Raw genomic sequence first — 23,317 nt, 5'->3', positions numbered from 1 at the left:
TTCTCTGCGGTTATTTACACTGTTAATAAATTAAACTGAGAGCGGCACAGCCACGTCTGATGTCAGCTCCCACAGCATTTAAACTGAACGGCGTCAGCAAAAAATCCTGAATGAAAATGTGGCTGTGTGGGTTCCCTAGTTCAGAGAAGGCGCTGCTTTAAGCAGACATAACAGTCACGGTACAGATGCTACACCTGCATTGGAGCTCACTATAGGAAAAACCCAACATGGTATTGAAGGAAAGTCTTGGGAGACATGAAAAGGCAATCCTGAAGCTCAAGCACATCAGCTCAAACTGTGTTCAGCCGCTTCCTCCCCAGCTGATGGGAGTCATCAGCTGAAAGGAAAAGGCTAAAGCTAAAACTGAGAATTGGGATGTGAGAAGGAACCTACCAAAGCACTTCAGTCTGTGCCTCACTTCAGTGGGAATATTTGTGTGCCTGAAGTCAAGCCAAGGCCTAAGTACTGCACCAGCACTTTAAGCAGTGCTCAGTAGTTACACAAATGAAGGATCTGTTTTCCTTGGGTTTAACTTCCCTGAGGTGAAGGTGTCTGGAAGCTGCAAGAGGCCAGTGCAGAAGCATCGCTTTTCGCTTCCCCAGGGCTGTGGGAAGGCATTGCTTGTTCCAGCAAGCCCAAGGAGTTCCATTGGGCTGCAATAGGATCCTGTGGCAGTATTTATTAAACTCTGAAATGCTACAGCTCGAGAAAATACTTAACAAAAAAATACCAAAACACATGGGTGGTTGAGTTGGCTGCAGTCTGCTCAAAAGCCTGCTGGTGTTCATAAATACCTTAGTTGTGATGGTGAAGGCCAAGTAATGGCTTTAGTTTCTTTATCAGGGTTAGCCCTCACTTTAGTGGAATTTCAAGTTTTATTCTGAGAAGATATGCAGTAAGATTATTTCAAATACAGAGGGTTTGTGTTTAGATCCAAAAAGAAAGGCCTGCCAAGCTCATATCTATTTAAGTGTCACTGGGAGAGATTTGGAGTATGTTTTTTAACAGGTATCCAGCCCTTCCCCTGGAAGAACTCCTGCACACCCAGTCAGTTGCTGTTCATAGTGGGGATGGTTACTCAGTGGTAGAGGCAACACAAACCCACAGTGGGTATCTTCAGTAGAAGGCAAAACTTTTATTAAATGAACCAGATGTCACAAGTTAACATTTGCAGCTGTCAGAGATGGGGAATCATAAGGCAGCTATAGGAGCAGCAGAGGAATATGCAGATTTGTCCCGGATCCTGTGGACAGCCAGGCAGCAATGTAATAATAATAATAATATTAATTACTTTTAACGTGTCCTAATCGTGAGAATCAGTCGCATAGGATGTGCCTATTACTTGTTGCCCTGGAGCACTCTAATGGTCGTTGCACCAAAGGTGAGCCTATGTCAGACGGAATTGCCATCAAGGTATCAACCTGTTCCATACCAAACAGCAAAAACCTCACTACTGTATCATTCGGTCAGGAAAAAAAACAGTCATTTGATAACTATGCCAGACAAGTTGACTATCAAGGGGGGGGGTCTGTCACTTAAGAGCCTTTGTCACCTGGTTTCTTCTTGCTTGTCTTCTCTATCATTGTTTCCACAATCATCGCTGTTTCTTCATACGTCTGAATTCTGTCGTCTGAGAACTTCTCGATGGACTCCACCACCTCCACCTTCTCGTAGCTCATGGAGCCAGGCAAACCTGATTCCCTGAACAAAAGGCCCTGCTTATCTTCTCGGTCACATTCTGCCTCTCGAAGGACTCCTGGCTCAGTTGGGCTTATTGGACCAGGGGTAGGAACTGCCTCAGGCTCAGAAATGTCTGGATACTTTGTGATCTGCTCAATTCTTCCTCTTGTTTTTCTGCCCCATTCAAGTATTTCTTCTTTCTCTTCCTCTTTCTGTTTATCTTGGACTTCAAACTCTTCCCTCCTTTCACAGATAACCGCTTTCTCTTTTTCTGCTTCTTCAGCAGGTTCCGGTAGCTCTGGAATGGGCTCCACTTCACCACCGTTCATCACCTTCCCGTTGCTGTTGGAAACTATGATCCCTGCTCCTGATGGGACGGTGGGGGCCAAGATGCAAGGTTCTTCATAGCGTTCCTCCCCTGTTACCAGCACGTAACGCCCTTTGGGATAGGCATCAGGTTTAGGCTCTGCTTTCTTGTGGACTCTTATTTTTTCTTTCACAAGGCTACACAATTTATTGAAGGCTTTACTTATCTGGGCTCCATCGGGTACGTCCTCTGGGCCCATTTCTTGTTCATCCAGTTCTAATTCTTCCTGCCCAGGTTCACATGTGACCGAGCCTTCGTGCCTGAACTCCAGCTGATCTTGGTCAAAACCTTCCAGAGTTCTTTCATACATTCTTTCAGGTGAAAGACCGTCAGTTATGTCTTTAGACATCAGCCCCTTTTTCCTGGCAATTTTCTTTGTCAGAGCTTTTTGTCTGGGCTTGACACTGGCGATGTCTTGCACGGCCTGGGTGATATCTAGGGAAAAACCAAACAGAACAAACAACAAACAGTGCTGAACACGGTCGCTGCAAATGCTGGTGCTGCCCCTCACTGCTGCAGGTGGGGAACTGGATGAAGCAGCAAGTGTGAGCACAGCTCCCATCAGAGCATTAAACAGCCTCTTCTTTTACGTGGGCCCCTTGACCAAGTAGCTGTTTAGCATTGTGGTTAACCACTGCCATATAGAGTGTGAGGACAGGGAAGTGTGTGTGGTTCCCCTATCAGGCCTGCATCAATGCTCATCAGGAGCCCTCTGCTGCAGCCAGGCTCAGTACCTTCCTCCCAGGCATGGTGGCAAGGTTTGGCCCTGTCCACTGGACAAGAACCTCGTCTCCTAAAGCTGAGACTGAAGCCAAGTACCCAAAGCCTGGCAGTAGGACTAAGTGGAAACAGTTTCTCTGGCTTTTACAACTCCTGTTACTGTTTAGGGACGGGAAAGGAACAACCAAAACCCCAATTTAAAGGCTTCCTGCTGAACACAAGTTTCCTGGGTGAGTGGTCCAGCCCTGATGGGGAAGGTGAGTGTCGTCACCAGCTATTCCAGTGCTTCTGAAGGCTCTGCAGGGGGGCACCTCACCTCTGTGTCTCAGGGGGGCTAAGAGTGAGCCAGGCACCTCCCCTCACAGCAGTTTTGGGGATGGGCAGATGCAGGGGGGGGTGCATCAGGAGGGCACAGAGCTGAGCAGCTACCCCATCAGCAGTGCTGAGGAGCAGCACTTGGGCATCGCTCAGACGCTGATGTTGAGCTCTAGGCACACGCAGAGGGAACCCCTGCCCATGGGCTGTGTTCAGATCTCCTGCACTATCAGTAGCCACAGAGCCCATGGCAGCTCAGCAGGAGCACAGGCAGGCTACTGATGTCATGTCATGAACTGCTAGAGCAGAGGAGGCAGAGGTTGGTACTGGGAATTACAGGAACATGGGAACAGAGGTATTAATATGCTTTCCCCAAGGCAGGTGCTCTGTCCCGTGTGGCAGGTACAGTAACACAGGTGAAATGCCCTGCTCACCTCGCAGGTAGGAAGCAGAGGTATAGCCAGAGACAGGCCAAACCCTCAGCTGGTATAAAACAGCACTTTGCAGTTCTTTACAGCTGCTGAGGATTTATCCCCAGGCATTATGGACTCATTCCATAAACAACTTCTACGGTTCACGGAGCAGCTAGAAAAATTACAGCTGCACTCCAAAAAAATCCCTCATTTGGCAGTTTATCTCCCGTCTCAGGACAGTTTGTTATTAGTAGAACCTCAGTGAGCCTTGGATTTAATCTACAGTAAGTCATCCTGTATGTCAGCACCCACAGCACCTGTCTGTAAATCAACTCCCTTCTTTGTTAAGAGCAGCCTCACTAGTTTAATCATGGCCATTTCCTTGTCACCATGTTTATAAGCATCCCAGGTCTAACAAGCAATCCTACAACATGGAGGAAACACCATTCAGAGGAAATCAGGTAATGGGATGTAAACAGGCCCAAAGGGGTGTCCTCTGCCTGCCTGCAGCACTCAACACCCCCTGATACTCTTGTAACGTCACTGAAGTGTGAACCAATGACTCTCAACATGTCAGCACAAACCCCCAGTTCTTGCCATAGTTTCAGGTGCCTTTTGACTGTGCTCTATTGATTGGCCTAAGCAGTAGATTGCAGAGATATTAGCAGAGAAACTCTTTTGCTTGTGGTTTTGGCCTTTGACAGCTTGTCCCAAAGCCAGCTGAGGTAAGCTGAAATCACTGCATTTACTTGGTAAGCTGAAATCATTGCATTTACTTAGCAAGCTGGAGTCAGGCTGTCACAGCTGGTGTCGGTATGGAAGACAAATGGAAAAACATCTTAAAATACAAAGATACTGCTCTTGACAGACACAGGAAGACATGTCACAGGTTTACCTCTTCCCCTCGAAGCTTGAGGCTGGACAGGTCTATAGATCTGCGTGAAGAGTGTGACTGGCGTTCCTGCTATAGCAGAGTTTAACCTGCCGGAGAAGACGCGCATTGGTCAGATCTCTCCCCCTCATTTCCATCAAGAGCAAGTGAGATCATGCAAAATGAAGCATGGAGGTTAAAGAAATGTATTTCTCCGTGGTGAGGAGTCAAAGAGAATGATGGGAGCATGCTTCTTGTCTGGGGAAATTCAACACAGCCACAGCACCTTCGCAGGAGTCAGGCTGATTTCCACCAGCAGGAGACGTGGGATGCTCCAGTAGGTAAAGTACACCAGTAATTAAAATGCATAGCAACAGGTTTGTAATTTAGCACAGCACTTTGAAAGGATGGGAAGGATTTTGGATGGGCAAACAGTCAATCCACAGTTACCAGAGGTCAGCAAGAGCTATACCAGCTGGCTGGTAAGATGAAATTTGGCAGCCATTACAAAGTTACCTGCATGTGCCTGACTTCAGAAGGGCAAGACGAAAACCGAGCAGTCTTCCTTGGAAAAATATATGAGGAATCAGGGGTTAAAAATGAAAATTGAGAGGCTGGCCTATATGCAAACCAGTTACTGTGTCTGTGGCCTTTCCAGTCTGCTCTGCCAGAATGTGAGAGAACATTCTGGCCCGGTGTAAATGTGCAAGAGATGCACATTTTGGGTTTTGGCAGCTATCCTGATCAGATTCCTAACCTGAATGCAGTGTCCAAAATGAGACGGTGAAAACTGGTGAAATATCTGTTCCCCACATGTGAGGTTGGCTATTAGTGAGGGTCCTTCCCCTGCATCTTCTGGACAACTCAGCATAGCAGTTTGGCTCTGGCTCTGCTGCCTGTGCATGCCGCTGTGAAAGCCCAGCTCCTTTTATTCCTCCTCATGTGAGGTTGATGGTTGACATTAGAGGGAGCCAGTGCTCCTCCTTAGGTTTAAACAACCCAAATCCCTGACTTACATTACACCGTTTTTCAGCCCCTGCCTGAAGAATGGGTTTGCTGTGAAGAGTGCTTCGCTTTTCAGGACATTTGCTCTGCCTGAGCCTCGCAAATACAACCTTCCTGTAACACCCCAGCGAGCTTCACTAACACCCAAGCAGTGGAGAAGGCGTTTAGATTGCTTTTGTGTGCTCCTGATGTCTGTGCACTGATGCCTGGCCAGTGTATGGAAAGGAGACTGTGTAGAAAGAAGCAGCTCAAAATGGCTCTGACCCCTTCCTTGGCAGAGGCTTGACCAGATTTTACATCTATTTAAATTACCGACCCTGAACATGCACCAGTAAAAGGTGTGAAATGGCCGTGGCTTTGGGTAGATCAGACGCCCTCAAACATGCGTTTCCCAAAGGAGATAAAAGCCATCACTGTCCCCTTTGGAGAGTCCAGAAACCAGCCTTACCGGCTGTCCTCGTTCTCGATGATGCGTTTGTACCGCTCCAGCTCATTCTCCAGGGACTGCTGGTAGATCACCAGCTGGCGGCAGTCGGTTGTGTACTTCTCCAAGGTCCTCTCCGCCTCCTCTATCCCCTTCCTGAGGTTTTCGATCTGCTCGTTGTAAAGCTGAATTTCATCGTCGTAACTCTCCTGCGTGTTTTTAATCGCCTGCTCCAGCATGGTTGTCTGGTAAACAAAATCAGTGGGTGAAAGAAGCAGCTCTGAAACACTGCGAGGTGTCCCTGCCCATGGCAGGGGGGTTGGAACGAGATGATCTTAAGGTCCTTTCCAACCCAAACCATTCTGTGATTCTATGATTCAGCATCCCAGTATTTCAAGGGTAACTAAAGGCCAGACATGTTTTGTTATGATGTGTGAAGCTGCACTGCGTTGGGTTAGTTATTCAAAACCAAAAACTTCCCCCCTTGCACCCTTGTTTATCCCAAGGCTTCTTTTCCACAATAAGCATGACGGGATCAGTGTACACCAGGGGAACAAGGGTGTGATGTCTCCTTCCCCCCCTCCCCAAGACTGGCTGTTGTCTCACTGTGCATTGCCTTGGCAGAGCAGGCAGTGTCTTACCGACAGCAGAAGTGCTTAACTGGGAAGCTGTGGCCAGGCAAAACCTGTTCTTCCATCTCTGTGGTCTGCAGACCAAGCACGGGAGCTTAAGGAAGGGTCTTTTTTTTAAATAAGAACCCTTCATTTTGAATTCAAGTCCTTGGCTTTTTTACTCCAGCAATAAAAATAACTGCTGTGCCCTAAGGCTTCAGCTCCAGGTATCGGATAGCACGTCCACCAGGAGGTGGCGATAGGTGCCTTGACAAAACCAGGGCCGGCAGTTGCAGGTGGGGTATTCGGCGGTGTCGTTGTGCTCTTACTTTCCTCTGCTATTTTCAGCTCTTTATCATGGTTCTTTTATCACTTCATTGTTTGCCTTTTTTTTTTCCTTCAAACAGCTTTTAAAGAGATGAGCTCACAAAAAGCTAATGGAGCAGTAACTGGCTAATGGGTTCTTTAATAATTGATTTATTTCTATATGTTACAGCCAAGATTTGCAAAAACCTTTTAAAAAGCCTAAATTTAGGATCTAAGTCCCTTGGCATTAGTTTGGTTATACTGCAGTGTACCAGTGAACGGGTACCACAGACCTCTTTAATGTTTGGTTCTCCTGAAGTGGCCTCGATAACCTCTCAGCAGAGCCCTGAAGGTCCACCATCATTTTTCATGGAGCCAGTTTCCAGCCTGAGCTCAGTAAGAAAGTAAGCCAGACCAGCCCTGTGTGACCTTTCCATTCCCAGCCTCCTGCTGACTCTGTCCTCCAGGAAACCAGCTGCAATGTGGAAACCTTCTTCCACCACTGCTTCATTATGGCTGTGATACCTGCAGCCCTCCCTGGCCATCTAAACCTTACAGTTCGAAACACTGAGAGAATGGGAATGAAACAGCTGAAGAAAAAGATGGAAAACTAAAAGAAACACACCTCCAAGTCAACCCCATTAAAGGCCATTCAGGTTTTACCATGTGACCATAAAAAGAGCAGTGTTCATGAGCATCTCGGTTGTGTTTATGGCTAGTGATGACAGTACCTCAGTCTGCAGCTTGTATTTCTGTGCCTGTAGCTGGCAGAGGATGCTCTTGTATTCCTCCAGCTGGCTCTGCAGAACAGGGATCCTCCTCTCTGCTATCAGTTTTTCCTGGTTGGAAGAAAACAGCGTTGTGTACAGAAAGTATGTTTCACTCTGTTAAAAAGAGCCAAACTAAAGTCCGCTACTGGAAAGAAGCTGTAAATGCAAACAGAAAACTGCAGAAGGCAAAGAAAAAGATGGGTATTGAACCTCAAGTAGACCCCTGTGACATGGCTTCAGGAATAAAAGATGTCACTTGTCAGGACTGTAGAAGTACAGCTTATGTTGAAATTAAACCCTGTAGATGCAGAAGTTCATATCTTCTTCCAGCTAATAAACATCCTTGGCACAGCCACGTCTTGGTAGGAATCACCAAGTTTTCATTTAGTCTGTAGCCATTTATTTGATTTACAAGTTTTCACACATCTTACCGCCCCGTTAGGATAAGATTCACTTTCTCTGTAAATACTCATATACCCTGCCATCCTCAGACAGCAAGCACAACTGCTCCAACTACCTTTAAACCAGCCATTTCTGAGGCTGAGACATATGTTATAGTGTGCTTGACTAACACAATCTCTATTCTCCTGATCAGTCCAGTGTTCCAAAGCTACAATTTCTCTTTCTTACTTAGAGCAGTATGTATTTTCTGAGAGCAATACTTGCCTCACATATGCCAGTGGTTATAGGGGACACACGAGGGGTTGTCTGGATGATCTGCTGCAAAACATTGACGTAGGTCTGGATTTCCATAAGGTTCTGTGGTAAAGTAAAAAGCATTTAATCAGAAAATGCTATAGCAAGGTGCTGCCTTCAAGATGCTCCACTTCTGGGGCTTATTCCTAGGTATTTACATCTTTCAGCATATAAAAGACCAGTTCATGTTCAGACTTAGTCTTGGAATGTGGTTTTAGACCTGATTTGGAGTGCATGCGTGCTAACAGTTTCCTCATGCTGAAGGTACATAACAGGCATTGGCTATGTGACAGTACAGTTCATAGTCTTACTTAAGGAATCAGTGCACAGGAGCTTTTCAAAATGAGAACCACAGATACCTTTGCATATGGTCCAAAAAAGTGAATCTGTTCTTTCAAAAAGAGCAAAGATGGGACAGCGGCCTGCTCCAAGCCTCACAGCTCTACCAGGAAGGAGAAGGGGGCTGCATGTGTTAGAGTTGGATGCAGCATAGTAGTAGAGCCACAGGCTTACATCTGATGATTAACTGGAATGCTCTGGTGCAGAAAATTGGATATCCCCATCTGATGAAAGCAGTAGCTTCTTAGCATGAAATACAAGACAGCTTGACCAGCATGTTGAGTTGAATCATGATAACAGGTCAACACATTCAAGACATTACTACAGCTGTAGGCACTGGAACCAAGGGAGTCATCTGGATGCTTGCAGCCACCCAGCCATTGGGCTTGGAAATATATAGGGCTGTCTTTACCCATCAAAATGTAAATAGGATTTGCTTTAATTTGCCATTGGAACAGATGGTGAAGGGCAAGTCTTGACACGTCTCTAGAAGGAAAGAGCTAAGGAAAACAGCAAATTCAGCCATTTACCTTCTTGTATCTGTCCTTTGTGGCGTTAATGTCATCCTGCAGGAACTGGGACTCGATCTGCAGCTCCAGGTTGCACAGCAGTGCTTCATCAGCTTCCTGCAATGCAGAGACATGTGGCAGGGTTAGTACATATTGTTGAAGTGCCAGAATCACAGCAGCCACTTGACCATGAAGTGAGTTGCATGTGCGTGGACACCACGCAGCCTGCATGGAGAATTGCAACCTGTTGGGCGAAACAAAAATATTATGAAACCCACAAACAAGAGGCATCTTATTTATCGTGTTTTCCCATTGTACACACTGCTTTTCTGCACAAATATATAGTATGATACAGTTTGGCACTGGTACACTCAAAATACGTTAACCATATGCTTTGTGAATGCTGGGAGCCAAGTAATAGATGCTATGAAATACCAGTCTTTGATGCTAAAAGCTTGCAATGGTGCATGAATCTTAGAACAGATCCACAGGCTAAGGCATTAACTTCTCTAGTGTTTGTGACAGGACCTGAAGTACCCTGATGCTTTTTTAATATCCCCACTAAAGAAGCCCTTAATAAAAACCAACAAACAGGACAGTCCAAAGTATTTTCACTCCTTTTGGTGTATTCTCAAACACCAGAAATGTTGGAATCATTTCTGCAAATAAAATGACAGATGAGCAAGGCTAAGAAAAACCCCACTTTGCTGCAGAAGTTTCTGGTACATTGGGATTTGTGAGGATGAAAATTCAGCATGTTCAGTTAATTCAGAGGACAAGGTGTATGACTAGCAATTATGAACTCGAAGTACGTAGGTATGAGTGGCACTGGTATTTAAATCCAGTGAAATCTCCATTTCTGTTCAAAGGTCAATTCATTTTTTTCCCAGTGTTATTTCATTTAATACAAACCGTTGAATATCAAATAATTTCTGTGGAACATGGCAATATATTTTACAAATATATAAGTGTGGGGGAAAGAGCTTTATTTTTCTACTTACAGCATGCCTTCTTGATTAGGTTTACCATTAAATAACACTAATATACCACTTCTGATACCATACACTGATGTGCCATTACCAGCCCTAAAAATGCCTCAGTGAATGGATTGCAGGTTGTAAATAAACCACTGAATTCTATGGGTGCAGCACATGACTCTTAGATGGGGATTTTTCCTTTTCCACGTGCACAGCATGTGCTATCCCAAAAATGTGTAGATGTTAGCTGTCTCATTATGCTGCTGAGCCTCCCTGCCAGAGACCTCTCCATCAGTCTCTCTGCTTTGTGAGACAGTGGCTAATGCAGAAACATCCAAACCAGCACATTCAGAGCCAGTCAGCAGAAATGCCGCTGCTTTTCTGCACTCCTCTGTCCTCCTATTGACAGGAAGATCAGCAGGACAATGGCCATGTTGGGAGGTCTGGGAAAGAGCCAACCCCCCCCCCCCCCAGGCCTCTAGATAATACTGATAATCAAATATTTCTGCATGTAATAAGCAAAAGCAGTGTTCAGCTTCCCAAATGTTCCTTCAAAGGGGAAAAATACTTATGCTTTTATTCCCTGCTTTCCAATAGACCAGCTTCACCGATGATGCTGTACATCAGAACAGTGCAGTGCCTACACATTTTCTTCTGAACCTTGCAGTATTTCTTATTCAATCAACTTCAGAAAAATCCGTTCTGCTTTAGGTGCTGATTCCAGAACGATGATCCATGTGCTGAGTCAGCATTTTCATTTACCATGGAAGAGAAATCACTTGGAACTTTCCAGAAACAGTGTTTGCTGATTTTTCAATAGGTTCCCCCGCTGCTGGAAAAGGCATGAATTTATATCTGTGCATGCACTTTTCAGGCTATGTCTTGAGCACCTGTACAGAAAATCAGCTGTGTTCTCTCCAGCATTTGGTGCCCCAATGCAAGGAGCTGCTGCAATGGGGACAGCCCAGACACAACCTGGGATAATAACATCCCCTAAAGCTTAAGATCATGTCAGCTTTGCCTGGGGTTGCCAAACCAATTCACTTTCTTTCAGATGCAGATTGGCTGAGAGGAACTGTGAAGATGGACCCACCAGGTCCAGCTACCGCTTACAAAGTGCCTCCACAATTAGTTTTTAAGACCTTGCAGGATGTCCAAGAACCCTGCTAGCGCACTGGAAAATAGCAATGATGCAGGATATCTAGAGATAGATACTGGAGAGAGCAATGCTAAAATGCACGTTTTCTTTCACATAAAACATGCATATCATTGACATGACAGTGCTCAAGCAAAACAGTTCCTGCCATATGTAGCAGGGAAATACAAAATATCTGTTTTTCACTGTGATTGTTTCCAAATACTGAAGATGAAGGATAAGCTGTGAAAAGTAGATCTGGGAAAGGATAAAATGCAATTTTCTTCACTCAGACAAAAACTAGCAGCAGGAGAAGACGAATCAGGCTTTCTCACAGACCTTGTTTGGAAACTTCCTAAATGTGTTAGTAAACTGTATCTTTTCTCTGGGTTTATCATCAGCATGATAACAAACATCATCAGTTCTCTTTCCATGGCATTAGTTCAGGAAATTGTGGCTTGATAGAAACATTCCTCGTGTTTCACTGCAAAAGGTACAAATCCAAGGTGTGTGTGGGGGGGGGGATGTGGCTTTTCTTTTGTTTGGAAACCTAATGCAAAGTGGAGGGTGTGTCCTAGGAAGGGCTGACTATATCCTGCAAGGGACTGAGGAGCTTTGAGACACACCAAACTTCAAGATTTAGACATCATCAGCATTGTCTCATGCTACAATATTAGTACTAAGCATACTTTAATACAGTAGCTATATTAAAATATAAGGGTCATGGAGAAGGTGTTTAGCAACAAACGTTTTCTCTGGTCACATTTCAGATCCTTCAATACATGTATTGCCTGCATGGTAAGACTAATAAATGGGCTTCTCCTACCTCTGGTTTTTCCTAAACTCCTACTCTGAGTGTAAACTCCAACTCACTCAGAAACTGCCTTCCAAGTTAGAAAAGACCAAACAAACAAGAGTCCTAGCAGAGTGAAAAAGAGTTATTAAAGGCACGTAAGCATGAGCGAGAGCTTCGGCAAGAGTGAACTTGCATATTGGATGTGGAAGAAGCAACATGTGTGTCAACTCCAGGTCCCAAAATGTACGCAGGAGCCATTGCTGATGCTCCAAAACGAGTGTTGCTCAGTAGGTCCTCCTAGTTCTTGGTCTTACAGACAAGTTACTGAAGGCGTGAGCACATCTGAGGCTGCGGGCTGCAGATGGCATGGTGCTACACAGCCAAAATCAGCAGGACTGTACAGAGCAGGGCGATACACGCTGTGTACGCACACACCGAGGCTCAGCCATTTGCACAAAGCTCAGGGAGGTGAATGAAGGGGAAGAAGAACTTTTCATCAGTGCATAATGACAAGAAATATTGTGGTCTGACATTTTATCTTCCCACTGCTTATTCAAAACAGCTTGCTTAGAGAAATCATAAAGACCTTTCCTTTTCCATTTTTCCTGTCTTACCTTATTAAGGCGTTCAAGGGTTTCCTTTAGCTTCTGCTGGTATTCACGTTCATTTCTATACCTGCAAACAGAACAAAGGAGATGAGGTTCAATGGTTCATCCTTCTGCAAACTGCATTTTCATCTGCACTTTCAAGCACAATATATGCTTCACACTAAAGCAGAATATGAATCTTGAAAGGGGCCAAAAGATTTACTTATGCATTAGCATTGCTTTTTTTTTTTTGGTCCAGATGCTGAGAGTAATCCCAGGATTTACTAATGTCTTGCCCTCAATTTATGTAGCAAATGACAACAGAATGCCACCTATTTGCTATCACTTTTTCACCGAAAGCCCAAGAATAGATTATTTACAATAAAATTGTATTTGATTAGCGTTGGACTGCAGTGACAGCCATTCATCAGTGGTTACCACGTGAGTATTTGCTACATTGGCAAATTAGCATTTAATTACAGAGCACTTGGTTTTCTATTCTACCTGTTGTTGTTCAGTAAGCATTTTCATGACAGACACATTAAACACAAAGATTGCAATTTCACATATTGATTGTGTATGATTAATGATGTATTAGGATGCTTTGATGGATCAAGCTTTGTGTCCTCTTTGATATAGCAATCAGATTTTAACCTGGTCAAAATCATATGTGAGTCTTAGTAAGACTGTTCATATACATTTATAACTGTTTCAATTGTTATAACACTTATAACATTTATAACTGTTCATATACATTTATAAAAAATCTACCAGTGCAAAATGTGCATGTTCGTGTACTAAGTAACAATGGACGTACATCGTGTTTATCTTTGAGGAAAAAGCACATTCTTTGAGAATTGGGGCTCTGTACTTGTATCTTGACTTATCTTCAAGAAAAACCTCTTAGCTGCAGAGTACAAAACTTCCTAATTGTTGATTATAAATTTTTATTCCTTTACCTAAAGAAACTGTATATAAAATGTTTAACAGGAGATACAGTTTAATCAGACCCCATTAAAAAAAAAACACAAACAGCCAGATCTTATAGTACAAGGTAATGAGACTTTGCCATAAGTAGTGAACAAGCGGCTCATCAAACTACATCTGCTGCCAGTGCCAAAGTACATAGTGTCTGTTGCAGTTTATCCCTTTGCTTTCCCCAAAATAATAGAGATACAGAGATATAAAAAGCTAGCATTTTCTTGATTTCTACAAGAAACCCTCATGGTGGGTGGCAAGTGAAGTCTGGTGGTGAATGTCCTTCATTTGCAGCACAAGCAATGGACATCAACGCAGCACAATCCTCACCAGAATTCAGAACTGAACATACATAAAAGCTCTTCTCCACCTACTCAAGTAGCTTCACAACTGCAATAGACCTCTTTGGATTGCTTACGGAAAAAAGGGGAAGGAAACAGAGTGGAGAGGGCTGCCAGGCTCAAAGAAGGCAGGTCAGAGCTTTGAAGGTTCCCTTCGCCTCTCTTAGTGCCCCAACAGAGAGATGCTAACCTAATAGATTCAGAGTTAGGTGTTAAACCCCTTAAGCCCTCCCCACATCCTGGGGTGCCAGCCTGATGAGAGCATTGGACATGCAGGAGGGAAGCCCATGACTAAGTTTGTTTTTCCACCTGGCCCTTGTTTTTCGGGCCCTGCTTTTGCTGCAATGCAAGAGCTGCCCCTCTCCAAAGAGAAAACAGTCACAATAGTTCCTAGCAATCCTCCATGGCCAGGTAATCAGTCTGGTGTCAGCCTTGTGTCTTTAATATGAAGACAAATGCTGTCGCTCTGTTGAACCCTTCTGAACTCTTTTGGCAATATAGGAAGGCTCTTGGCTTACCATTAGCAGAGGTTAAACTTTTCTACTACATTTTTCCTTTTCACTTTTCCTGAGGCACTTTGCTAACCTTTTCTCAACAGAGACAGCAGTAATTTGGGTGCCAAAGAGAGCACAAACTGCAAAAAGCTGGTCCTGCAAGGACGACGGACAGACCAGTAATGGTTTTTGTTTATATCCTAGAAGCTAGGGTAAGGGCTGTACTCTGCTGATTTGTGAACAGGTTTGTTGGTACCTGCATTACCAAGAAGCTGCTATTGAGCAGCTGAGAGCTATAAGGCAAGATTTGACAGTCTGGAGAGGGGGAGGAGGGCAGGCAGGACCTCCTTAACTGCAGCTGCAGCAGAATGAAGACCTCCCCATCACCAGAGGAGAAGCAGCAGCACAAACAACCCCTGCAGACAGGGACAGAAATAGCTTTACCAATGGAGTCCCTACTGCTCCCCATACCATAACTATTGTGTTTTCCTACTTGGTTTTGTTTCCTTTCACAGGTGTTGGGTCTCCACTGTGGCCCCAAAGGGTATCACATCATCAGAGCATCACTACACGACGCAGCTTGGAGAACACAGTGGCAATTTCAGTGTCTAGTGACTTCCAGGGAATCATCTGCCATGCAAACCTCACAAGATTAGAATGAATTAGAATGAATTTTAAATGAAATAATCGATTAGCAAGACTTTTAATTTTTGAAGTTAATTAATCCTGTTCAGTCAAGGGTGCTAAAATCTGGGTTTCAGCATTCTTCCCTAGTATCAGAGAGAGAAATACAGTCCTTTCCCACAGCCAGATGCAACATTGCTATAATAATGATGCCAAATAAGATTAGCATGATTAGTATTTTTGTGAGATGCATACAAACAATTCCTAGTAATGCTTTTTTTTTTTCAGCATCAAGAGAAAGAATTCTCTGCTGACACAGAGTCTGAATTATTCATGTTAATGTGAAAAGCTATAACTGTGACTACAGAGGATTAAAAATAAGTTGTAACACAAGATCTACTTTCCAGCAGTTCATGCACATTCAATTGTACAGATCCGGTAATCCCAGGCCCTGCTGTGTTTAAATGCAGCTTTGAAAGGTCTACTTGCATAAATGCAACTTTTAAACATTTACTTACAGATACAAATCTATTTACCAAAGTGTGAATGTAAGAATGGGTTGTAAGAGCTAAAATTCTTTGCATTAGTGAAGGACACACACTTCTATCAATTAACTGGTACACAGTGCTCCACTGAAAGCACTGTGTGCCAAAAGCAGTGCTTTATGCTTCAAATGAAGCAAGAAACCCCACACTGCCTGCTGCAGACTGAGTACAGACCCAGGTGGGAGAGCAGGTCTTCAGCACAGGAATGCTTCTGGTTTCAGGAGCATGGCAAGACCCTAACACGGCAGAGAACATTATTCCTCCTGTATTTTGCTTAGATAGCTTTACTTGTAAGTTCAAGTAGCTGAAATCATAGCCATCAGGTTGGCTTTGAGCTAGAAAGATGGTGAGAAGGCAGAGTACACATTGTCAGAGCACTGGTCTTGTTTTAACTCCTTCAACTCAAAACCCAACAAATGATCCACAGACTGCTCAGGTGAATGCAGGAATCTATGAACAGGTTGCCAGGACAAGCCAAATGTTTCTGGCCAGTTTTTCTCATTCTTTTCTTGCCAGTTTTCCTTGCAAGCTGTTGAAATCAAAGGAGGCATTGTGTGTTTTGCTGTACTGATTCTTCTCCTCCCTCAGGCACCCCAGACAGAGATAACAGAGTTCTGCCCAGCTCTATCATAGCACTAAACGTTTCTATACAGCTGGCACACTAATATACAGGTAGACTTTGGAGTACTGAGTTCACTAATAAAAACACATGAACAAGTATCAGAGCCAACAGCTAAATTACAGCATTGCCTGTAAAAACCCCTTCCTACTCAGGATCTTGTAGCTCACTGGCACTGAGTTAGGGCATTGTGGACATCTGATCATTTCCAGCATTAAGCCTCAGTGCACCTGGGCGGGCAATTCTCTGCTGTCAGATGAGAGACCAGGGCTTGGCATTGCTATAGCTGTGTTGTAGCTCACAGCCTCCGTGGGCTGTTTGCCTGGCAGCCCACCGAATTGGGTTGGAAATCTTATTTTTTTAGATTAGAGTTTTTTTAGCTGGCTCATTTTCTTAATTCAAATGTCAGGGTGGCTCCAGGAATAGCTGTGGCAGCTCTGCGTATCAGATGGTGTGCAGGGCTGGGGAGGGCAGGATGTTGGGACTGTACAGCTACTGATGATCAGCGTTATCATCAGGCCATGTGAAGACACAGATGGCCTCGACGTCAATTATCTTGCATCTGGTTTTGGGCTCTTTCCAGTTGAAAAATGCTTGGAGACAGAAAAGGGAAATATTATCAGTCTTACACATTCTAGTCCAGAGAAGGGGGAATTAGTGGAGGGTCAGACTGAAAAATCACGTGGTTTGGGCAAGGACAGACATAAAGTCTGCGATGGAGACAAGGGATGAAATCTTGAGGGCCTTTGTATTTCTGCAGCAGCAAGATAGGGCTCAGATGGTTCACCTCCTGCCTTAACAAAAGTGTTTCTGGTAAGTGTGGTGAGCATTGCCTGGGAGTGGCTGCACAGATTTGTTGAAAATGTTTCATCTTTCCCCTTCCCATCGCTGTCAGGGAGAAGTGTTTCTAAGCTAGAGTGTGCTATATGGAATTCACCCTCACCCTTCGGCAGGGAGGATGAAGAGCTCCTCCCTCCAAGCTGCTGCCAAATCTTCCTGGCTGAACTAGCCAAGACAGATGTTTAAGGGGAAAGAACCCTGGCCAGTAAGTAACAAGAGGCCAAGACCCTTCTCTTCTGTGAGCACTCCTTTTATGAGCAATACTCATCAAGTCTCATTGTGTAATTAATAAAGCAACATGACCAAAACTGCCTGTTGCTGAAGGGAAGGGACTAGATGCGTCAGGAGCCACTCGTATGGCTCATCCCCCAAGGCTCCTGCTCTGTGATTTACGGTGCAACTAAGGTTAAGAAGTTAGGGGAAACTTGTTCTTGCAGCTATTGCTTTAGTAGCAGAAGATTAAATAGTGGGATGCAAGGAAGAAGGGGAGAGTAATTAGATTTTTTTTCTTGGTATGTAAAATTTGCTTATTTACGGTCCTTTCATCTCACATCTGTAGTGGCTGGACACCCAGGTATCTCACAACGCCTGTAAATAACAGTTTCTCAGAGATATCCCTCACATTTCAGAACATATTCGAGGTTGTGTAACTCTGCACTGCTCAGACACAAGACATGCTTTGAGCTGTTTGGTTTCTAATTGGGTTATTCCCTCTTGGCAGCCCAGAGCACAGTCCTGCTAAAGCTAATGAGTAATAGCAACCAATGTGTGCCATGGCAAAGACCTGCTGCCATGGAAGGGAAAGGGCAGTTGCCTGTCTAGTAGAAGTGAGACCATGGAATGCACAAATTCCAGTCACCTTGCTTTTCACCATGGACTTACTGCCTGCCATCCCCAGCTACAACTCTGATACACAGGGAGAGGCATCACCTGTGCACAAGTAGAGCTGGTGACACCAAACCTGTCCTTACTACGAAGATTAACTATGGAAACCATACCACTCTATGTTCCTCCCTTTGTAAGCCTTACTTGTTGCGGTACTCATCGAGCATGCGCTGGGCATCCTTCTCCTCCCGCTCCAGCTTGGCTCGGTCAGATGCCAGCTCCCGCATTCGTTGCCGGTTGAACTCGATCTGTCCCGCGAAGGCTTCGTCCAAGCCCACCAGCTCATCCATGCGCTGGAAGGTCTCCAGCTGCTTGCGCAGGATGGTGTTGCGCTGCTCCAGCACACGTGCCCGGTTGATGTAGCTGGCAAAGCGCTCGTTGAGCTCCTGCAGGTTCTCCAGGCCCCGGGCTTGGGCCAAACTGTCAAATTCGGGGGAGCCTCGCAGCTCATCGTAGGCGTCCGACCGCTCGTACTTCTCCTTGCGCACCTCGCGAAGGAAGCTGCTCCTGTACATGGCTTCGGGGGGGCTGTGTGGTGCCGGGTTCCCCTCTTGCGTGCCTGCCTGCCTCTCCAGTTCGGATCTGAATTACAGCTGGGGTGTTTGAGGAGGAAGAACTGAACATAATCACCCCCCCAGATGATAAGGATTTGTCTCCAGGGCGGTTTGTGGCACTAAAGGCATCATCTGCAGCAGTGAACTAAATAAATCCCTATGGCCCCGCCTTGGGGCTGCCTCTCCCGGCGTCAGCATTTCGGAGGAGCAGTGGGTACGGGAGGGTGAGGGGCTTTCCTTTTCCAGGCTTGCAATTGTGTATGGCTAGAATAAAAGAGAACTACATCCAGCTTTCACCCGGCGGATTAAAGCATTACCCGTGGACAACAAAACGAGAGCTTTGCAGTTTCGGAGCCTGAGCTCAAAGCCTTTCGTGGCTCTGCTGGGGGGAGAGCTTTGTCCCATGGTGGTGTCCCCAGGGCTATGAGCAGAGGCCTTCTGCTGAGCCAGGATTTTGGTGTGAGCAGATGGCAGCGCTTGGCTTTTGTTGTTTGACAGTTTTGCGATCATTTAGGATGATGGGATGGTGTATAAAAGCCAATGTGACTCCTGCTCCAAGTCCAAGTTTTACCTCCTCGGTTCCCACTTCACTCTTCTTCATGTCAGCCTTTCCTGCAGGTTATTTCTACCTGGTGTGAGGCGCATCAAAGCTGCAGTGCTACTAAAAACCCCAAGCTTAACAGGGCCATGTTGGGAAGGTGGTTTCCTTGAGGATAGCTAAGTGCCATGTCTTTTCGTGACTTGGTGGACATGCTGTACTACTGGGAACTGCGGTCCTTCCTTCCTTCCTTCCCTTCATTCCCACTGTAATGGAGTCTCAAGTGCTGCCATTCCCTGAGAGGCTTTAATTTCAGTGGAAGTGATGGATGTATTTCCTCTGTTACTTTTTTACCAGTCTTTCCCTTCACAAAACGCTGTTTGTTGGGCCTGTTCTTCCAGAAGCACATCCATTCGCCCAGCTGAAAAGGCCCAGTACCAAGACAGTCCATATTCAGATCTCTGTTATGAATTAATGTACAATAAAATACCGGTTTATTTTTAATGGACACTTCTTGCATGAATATTTAAATTGCATGTACTGAAACCTTAATGGAGAGTGGCCTTACCGATGACAAGTGCAGAGGTGAAGACAGAAGCCGGGTGCTCAGGAGACTCTAAAGTTTGGGCCTGTGTTATTGAATCTGAATCAGAAGGAAAAAAGAAGCTAATTGGAAGCTTTCTGCGTCTTTCCTGATGTGCTTCAGATTATTTGGAAGTGCAGTGGGGAAAGATCAAGTGATCTTTCAGAAAACCTAAGCAGGGTTTGCACGCACATTGTGCAGCTGCACAGGCAGCCTCTGAACTACATAAACTGCAGAACTAGAATACATTTGTTATGAATTTTGGAGATCTTTATAAGCGGTGTATGTGAAACCGCCGCTTTTCATGCTGCTCAAACCTGTTGGCATTTGTAGCTCTTTGGCTGGACAAGCCTGCCCAGCTGAACAATGTAGCTGAGCTTTTTACAAAGCTAGTCTTCCAGAAGAGATCAGAAAATTGATTTTGCTGGATTGTGGGCAATGTATTTTCATGGCAAGGGTGTTTTAGGCTTTAGATATCCTTTCAGTGCAATAATAGCCTATGCAAGTACTGTCCCATCCCTCTGAGGCTGGAAGCAGCACTAGCTCCCATGCATTTATCAAGAACTGGTTGGAAGGAAGAAGGCAGAGAGTTGTGGTCAATGGGGCAGAATCTAGCTGGAGGTCTGTGACTAGTGGAGTCCCTCAGGGGTCGGTGCTGGGACCAGTGCTGTTTAATATTTTCATCAATGACCTGGATGAGGGAACTGAATGTACCCTCAGCAAGTTTGCTGATGATACTCAACTGGGAGGAGTGGCTGACACACCAGAGGGCTGTGTTGCCATTCAGCAAGACCTGGACAGGCTGGAGAGTTGGGCAGGGAATAACTTGATGAAATTCAACAAGGGCAAGTGTAGAGTCTTGGGGGGATCTGGGGAAGAACAACCCCATGTACCAGTACAGGTTGGGGGCTGACCTGCTGGACAGTAGCGAAGGGGAAAGGGACCTGGGGGTCCTGGTGGATAGGAGGGTGACCATGAGCCAGCAATGTGCCCTTGTGGCCAAGAAGGCCAATGGCATCCTAGGGTGCATTAGAAAGGGTGTGGTTAGTAGGTCAAGAGAGGTCCTCCTCCCCCTCTACTCTGCCTTGGTGAGGCCGCATCTGGAATATTGTGTCCAGTTCTGGGTCCCTCAGTTCAAGAAGGGCAGGGAACTGCTTGAAAGAGTCCAGCACAGAGCCACAAAGATGATTAAGGGAATGGAACATCTCTCTTATGAGGAGAGGCTGAGGCAGCTGGGACTCTTTAGCTTGGAGAAGAGGAGACTGAGGGGTGACCTCATCGATGTTTACAAAGATGTAAAGGGTGAGTGTCAGGATGATGGAGCTAGGGTTTTTTTCAGTGATGTCCAGTGATAGGACAAGGGGCAATGGGTGTAAACTGGAGCATAGGAGGTTCCATGTGAACATCAGGAAAAACTTCTTTACTGTGAGAGTGACAGAGCACTGGAACAGGTTGCCCGGGGGGTTGCAGAGTCTCCTACATTGGAGATATTCAAGGCCCACCTGGACAAGTTCCTGTGTGATGTACTCTAGGCTACCCTGCTCTTGCAGGGGGGTTGGACTAGATGATCTTTTGAGGTCCCTTCCAACCCTTAGGATTCTGTGATTCTGTGATTTTAACTTCTTAGGGAATAACATGAAAATATCTGTAGAAGCCTCTCAGCGACACTGTCCATAAACAGAGTGGTTTTTGTTGCTAGAATTTATTCTGTGTTTCCCACTAGGAAAATCTGAGTTTGCTATAGCATGTTTCACTATTACAAGGTAAGAGTCGAAACAGATCTCCACAGACAGCCTGCTCAGGGTTTTCAAACTAATAATTCAAGCTCAGTATTTTCCCACTAATAACATGATTGATAGCTTGTTAGTACGCCTGTTCAGCTGCTATGAAATGATCACAGACAACGGTGGGCCTTTACTGGTACAGTACAGCTGAGGCACTTTGTTCACCATTGCTGTCTTTTGAAGTTACTTTATTCAGAGCCTGATGCTATAGCCCAGAGCTTACTGTTCCTGTAGTCCAGAACAAAACTTCAGAGCATGATGTGCTAACGAAGTGCATCACAAGCATTTTGTGGCAAGGTCTCATTAGATGGAAATAGAGGATGTTCTTCATTTTGAGAACTGATGCTCAAAAGCCACATTCATGTACATCATGTCTCATGGCTGAAAAGAGCTGTTGTGAAGGTGTTCAAAGCAGAACATCTTGTGAATATGACCAGTGAGAAAGATGAAATGAATTTGTGCTGATTAGCTTTAACAAAGACTCAAAGGATCATATATTCAAATACAAAAGAATCCAGCACACAGAAAAAAAGGTTTTGTTATTTTTTTTCTTTTCTATGTCCATAGTGAGCAGGATGAATGGGACAAGAAATAATGAGTTTAAATTCTGCAGTGTAAGATATGAATGAGTTATGAGGAAAGTTGTCTAACTGTTCCTCTAGTGAAGCATAGGAAATAAAAGTTTGCAAAACCTCAGTCCCTGAAGCACTTTAAGATGGACTAAGCAAACATCCCAGGACTGAAGAATACTTTGTTCATCCTACCTTAGAAGTAGAAAAGTTTACTGATGACTGTCAGCATACTACACGTGGGGCCCTTCTGGCCTCTGAGTGCCCCCAGGACCGTGACAATGATTTCTGAGGTCCCTCCCAATCTTGTGAGATCCATACCCTCTCCCTTCTTTAGGAGCTTTGCATCCAGCCTTCGTATTTGCTTTAGAAATCATTTTCACGTGAGTGATTTCCATAGAATGCATCACAGCTGGGTGCTGCATGCACCCTGCTTTTTGGACTTTCCCCCCCCCAGTGATATTCCTACCCCTCCAGGCAATACCATAAAGGTCAGGGCCCAAAGGTGAGTTTTAACTGTAATGCTATGCTGCTTTTCACAAAATACATGATAAAGTACCACCAGAGGGCTGTAGTCCTACAGCAGGAGTAGGCTGTGGGTTTGAGATGAAGTACCCAACTCACCATTCCCGAGATAAGTAACACCAGTGACTCTTGGCCACAGAGAATTTGCTCTGTGGTATGAAACAAACTGGGGTTTGTCCTTACTGTGATAGCAGATGTGCTGCAACAACTCGTGGCTTCTGCTCAAGGGGACCCAACCCTGGTGGGGTTGTTATGAATCCCCTGACAGTGATAAATGTGTTGGTGCAAAGGTGTGGATCTGCTGCATAGCTCAGGACATCATCCCCACACCAGAACAGCTCAGATAAGCGCCCTGAAGTAATAGCTCAGTTGCCACTGTGAAATCAGGTCATCAGAATATCTGCTGCACACACCTGGTGTTAGGCAGCGCTCTTCAGACAGCAGGGCACGATATGAGGAATCTGATTGAAGAAAACAACACTTAGTTTTCTGTAGCAATCATGAATAAAGTAAAACTGGCAGTAAATTTTTGTTCTGTTTTGCACTGGCAAGTCTGTAGTAGTAACTAAGCTTTCCAACTGCATCATTAGGCAGACAAGCTTTACCAAGGGAAGCTGAGAGGTATCATTCTCCTTCATTTTGGATATCCATTGGCAGAAACACCACTCTGAAAGATGCCCTCTCAGTCAAAGGATCAGACATGAAAATGATGTAAATTCTCAGGTTTTTCTTTTTTTAATTTTCTACTTTCCTTTTAATTAAAACCATTCTGGGGTTTTGTTTCCCTTTCTGAATAATGCAGCAAAAAGGCAATATGTGAAAAAGAAATGAGATCTCTGGAAAATGACAATTGGTTTAGACCTCAGATTCCTGGGGGAAAGAAGTGGAACTGAAGAAAGTGAAAAAAAAGTTGGAGC

At 44.9% G+C, this 23,317-nt stretch overlaps 1 protein-coding gene across 1 annotated transcript; it reads right to left on the bottom strand.

Annotated features, from left to right (window-relative positions):
- Positions 1-1,134: 1,134 nt before the first annotated feature.
- On the bottom strand, positions 1,135-18,683 carry BFSP1 (beaded filament structural protein 1). The gene is made up of 8 exons (XM_061461840.1): positions 17,992-18,683; positions 12,549-12,609; positions 9,048-9,143; positions 8,149-8,241; positions 7,444-7,551; positions 5,820-6,040; positions 4,391-4,476; positions 1,135-2,482 (listed from the first exon to the last, which is right to left on the bottom strand). The coding sequence occupies exons 1-8, from the start codon at positions 18,360-18,362 to the stop codon at positions 1,536-1,538; spliced, it is 1,983 nt and encodes a 660-aa protein (XP_061317824.1). The 5' UTR covers positions 18,363-18,683; the 3' UTR covers positions 1,135-1,535.
- Between the last annotated feature and the right edge of the window lie 4,634 nt (positions 18,684-23,317).

The sequence above is a fragment of the Pezoporus flaviventris genome, unplaced genomic scaffold (assembly GCF_033815535.1).
Source record: "Pezoporus flaviventris isolate CSIRO_AGI_PZ_B2104156 unplaced genomic scaffold, CSIRO_AGI_Pfla_v1 ptg000031l, whole genome shotgun sequence".
Lineage (NCBI taxonomy): Eukaryota > Metazoa > Chordata > Aves > Psittaciformes > Psittacidae > Pezoporus > Pezoporus flaviventris.
The sequence above is the reverse complement of the archived record's forward strand: the minus strand, read 5'-3'. Positions and strand labels throughout refer to the sequence as shown.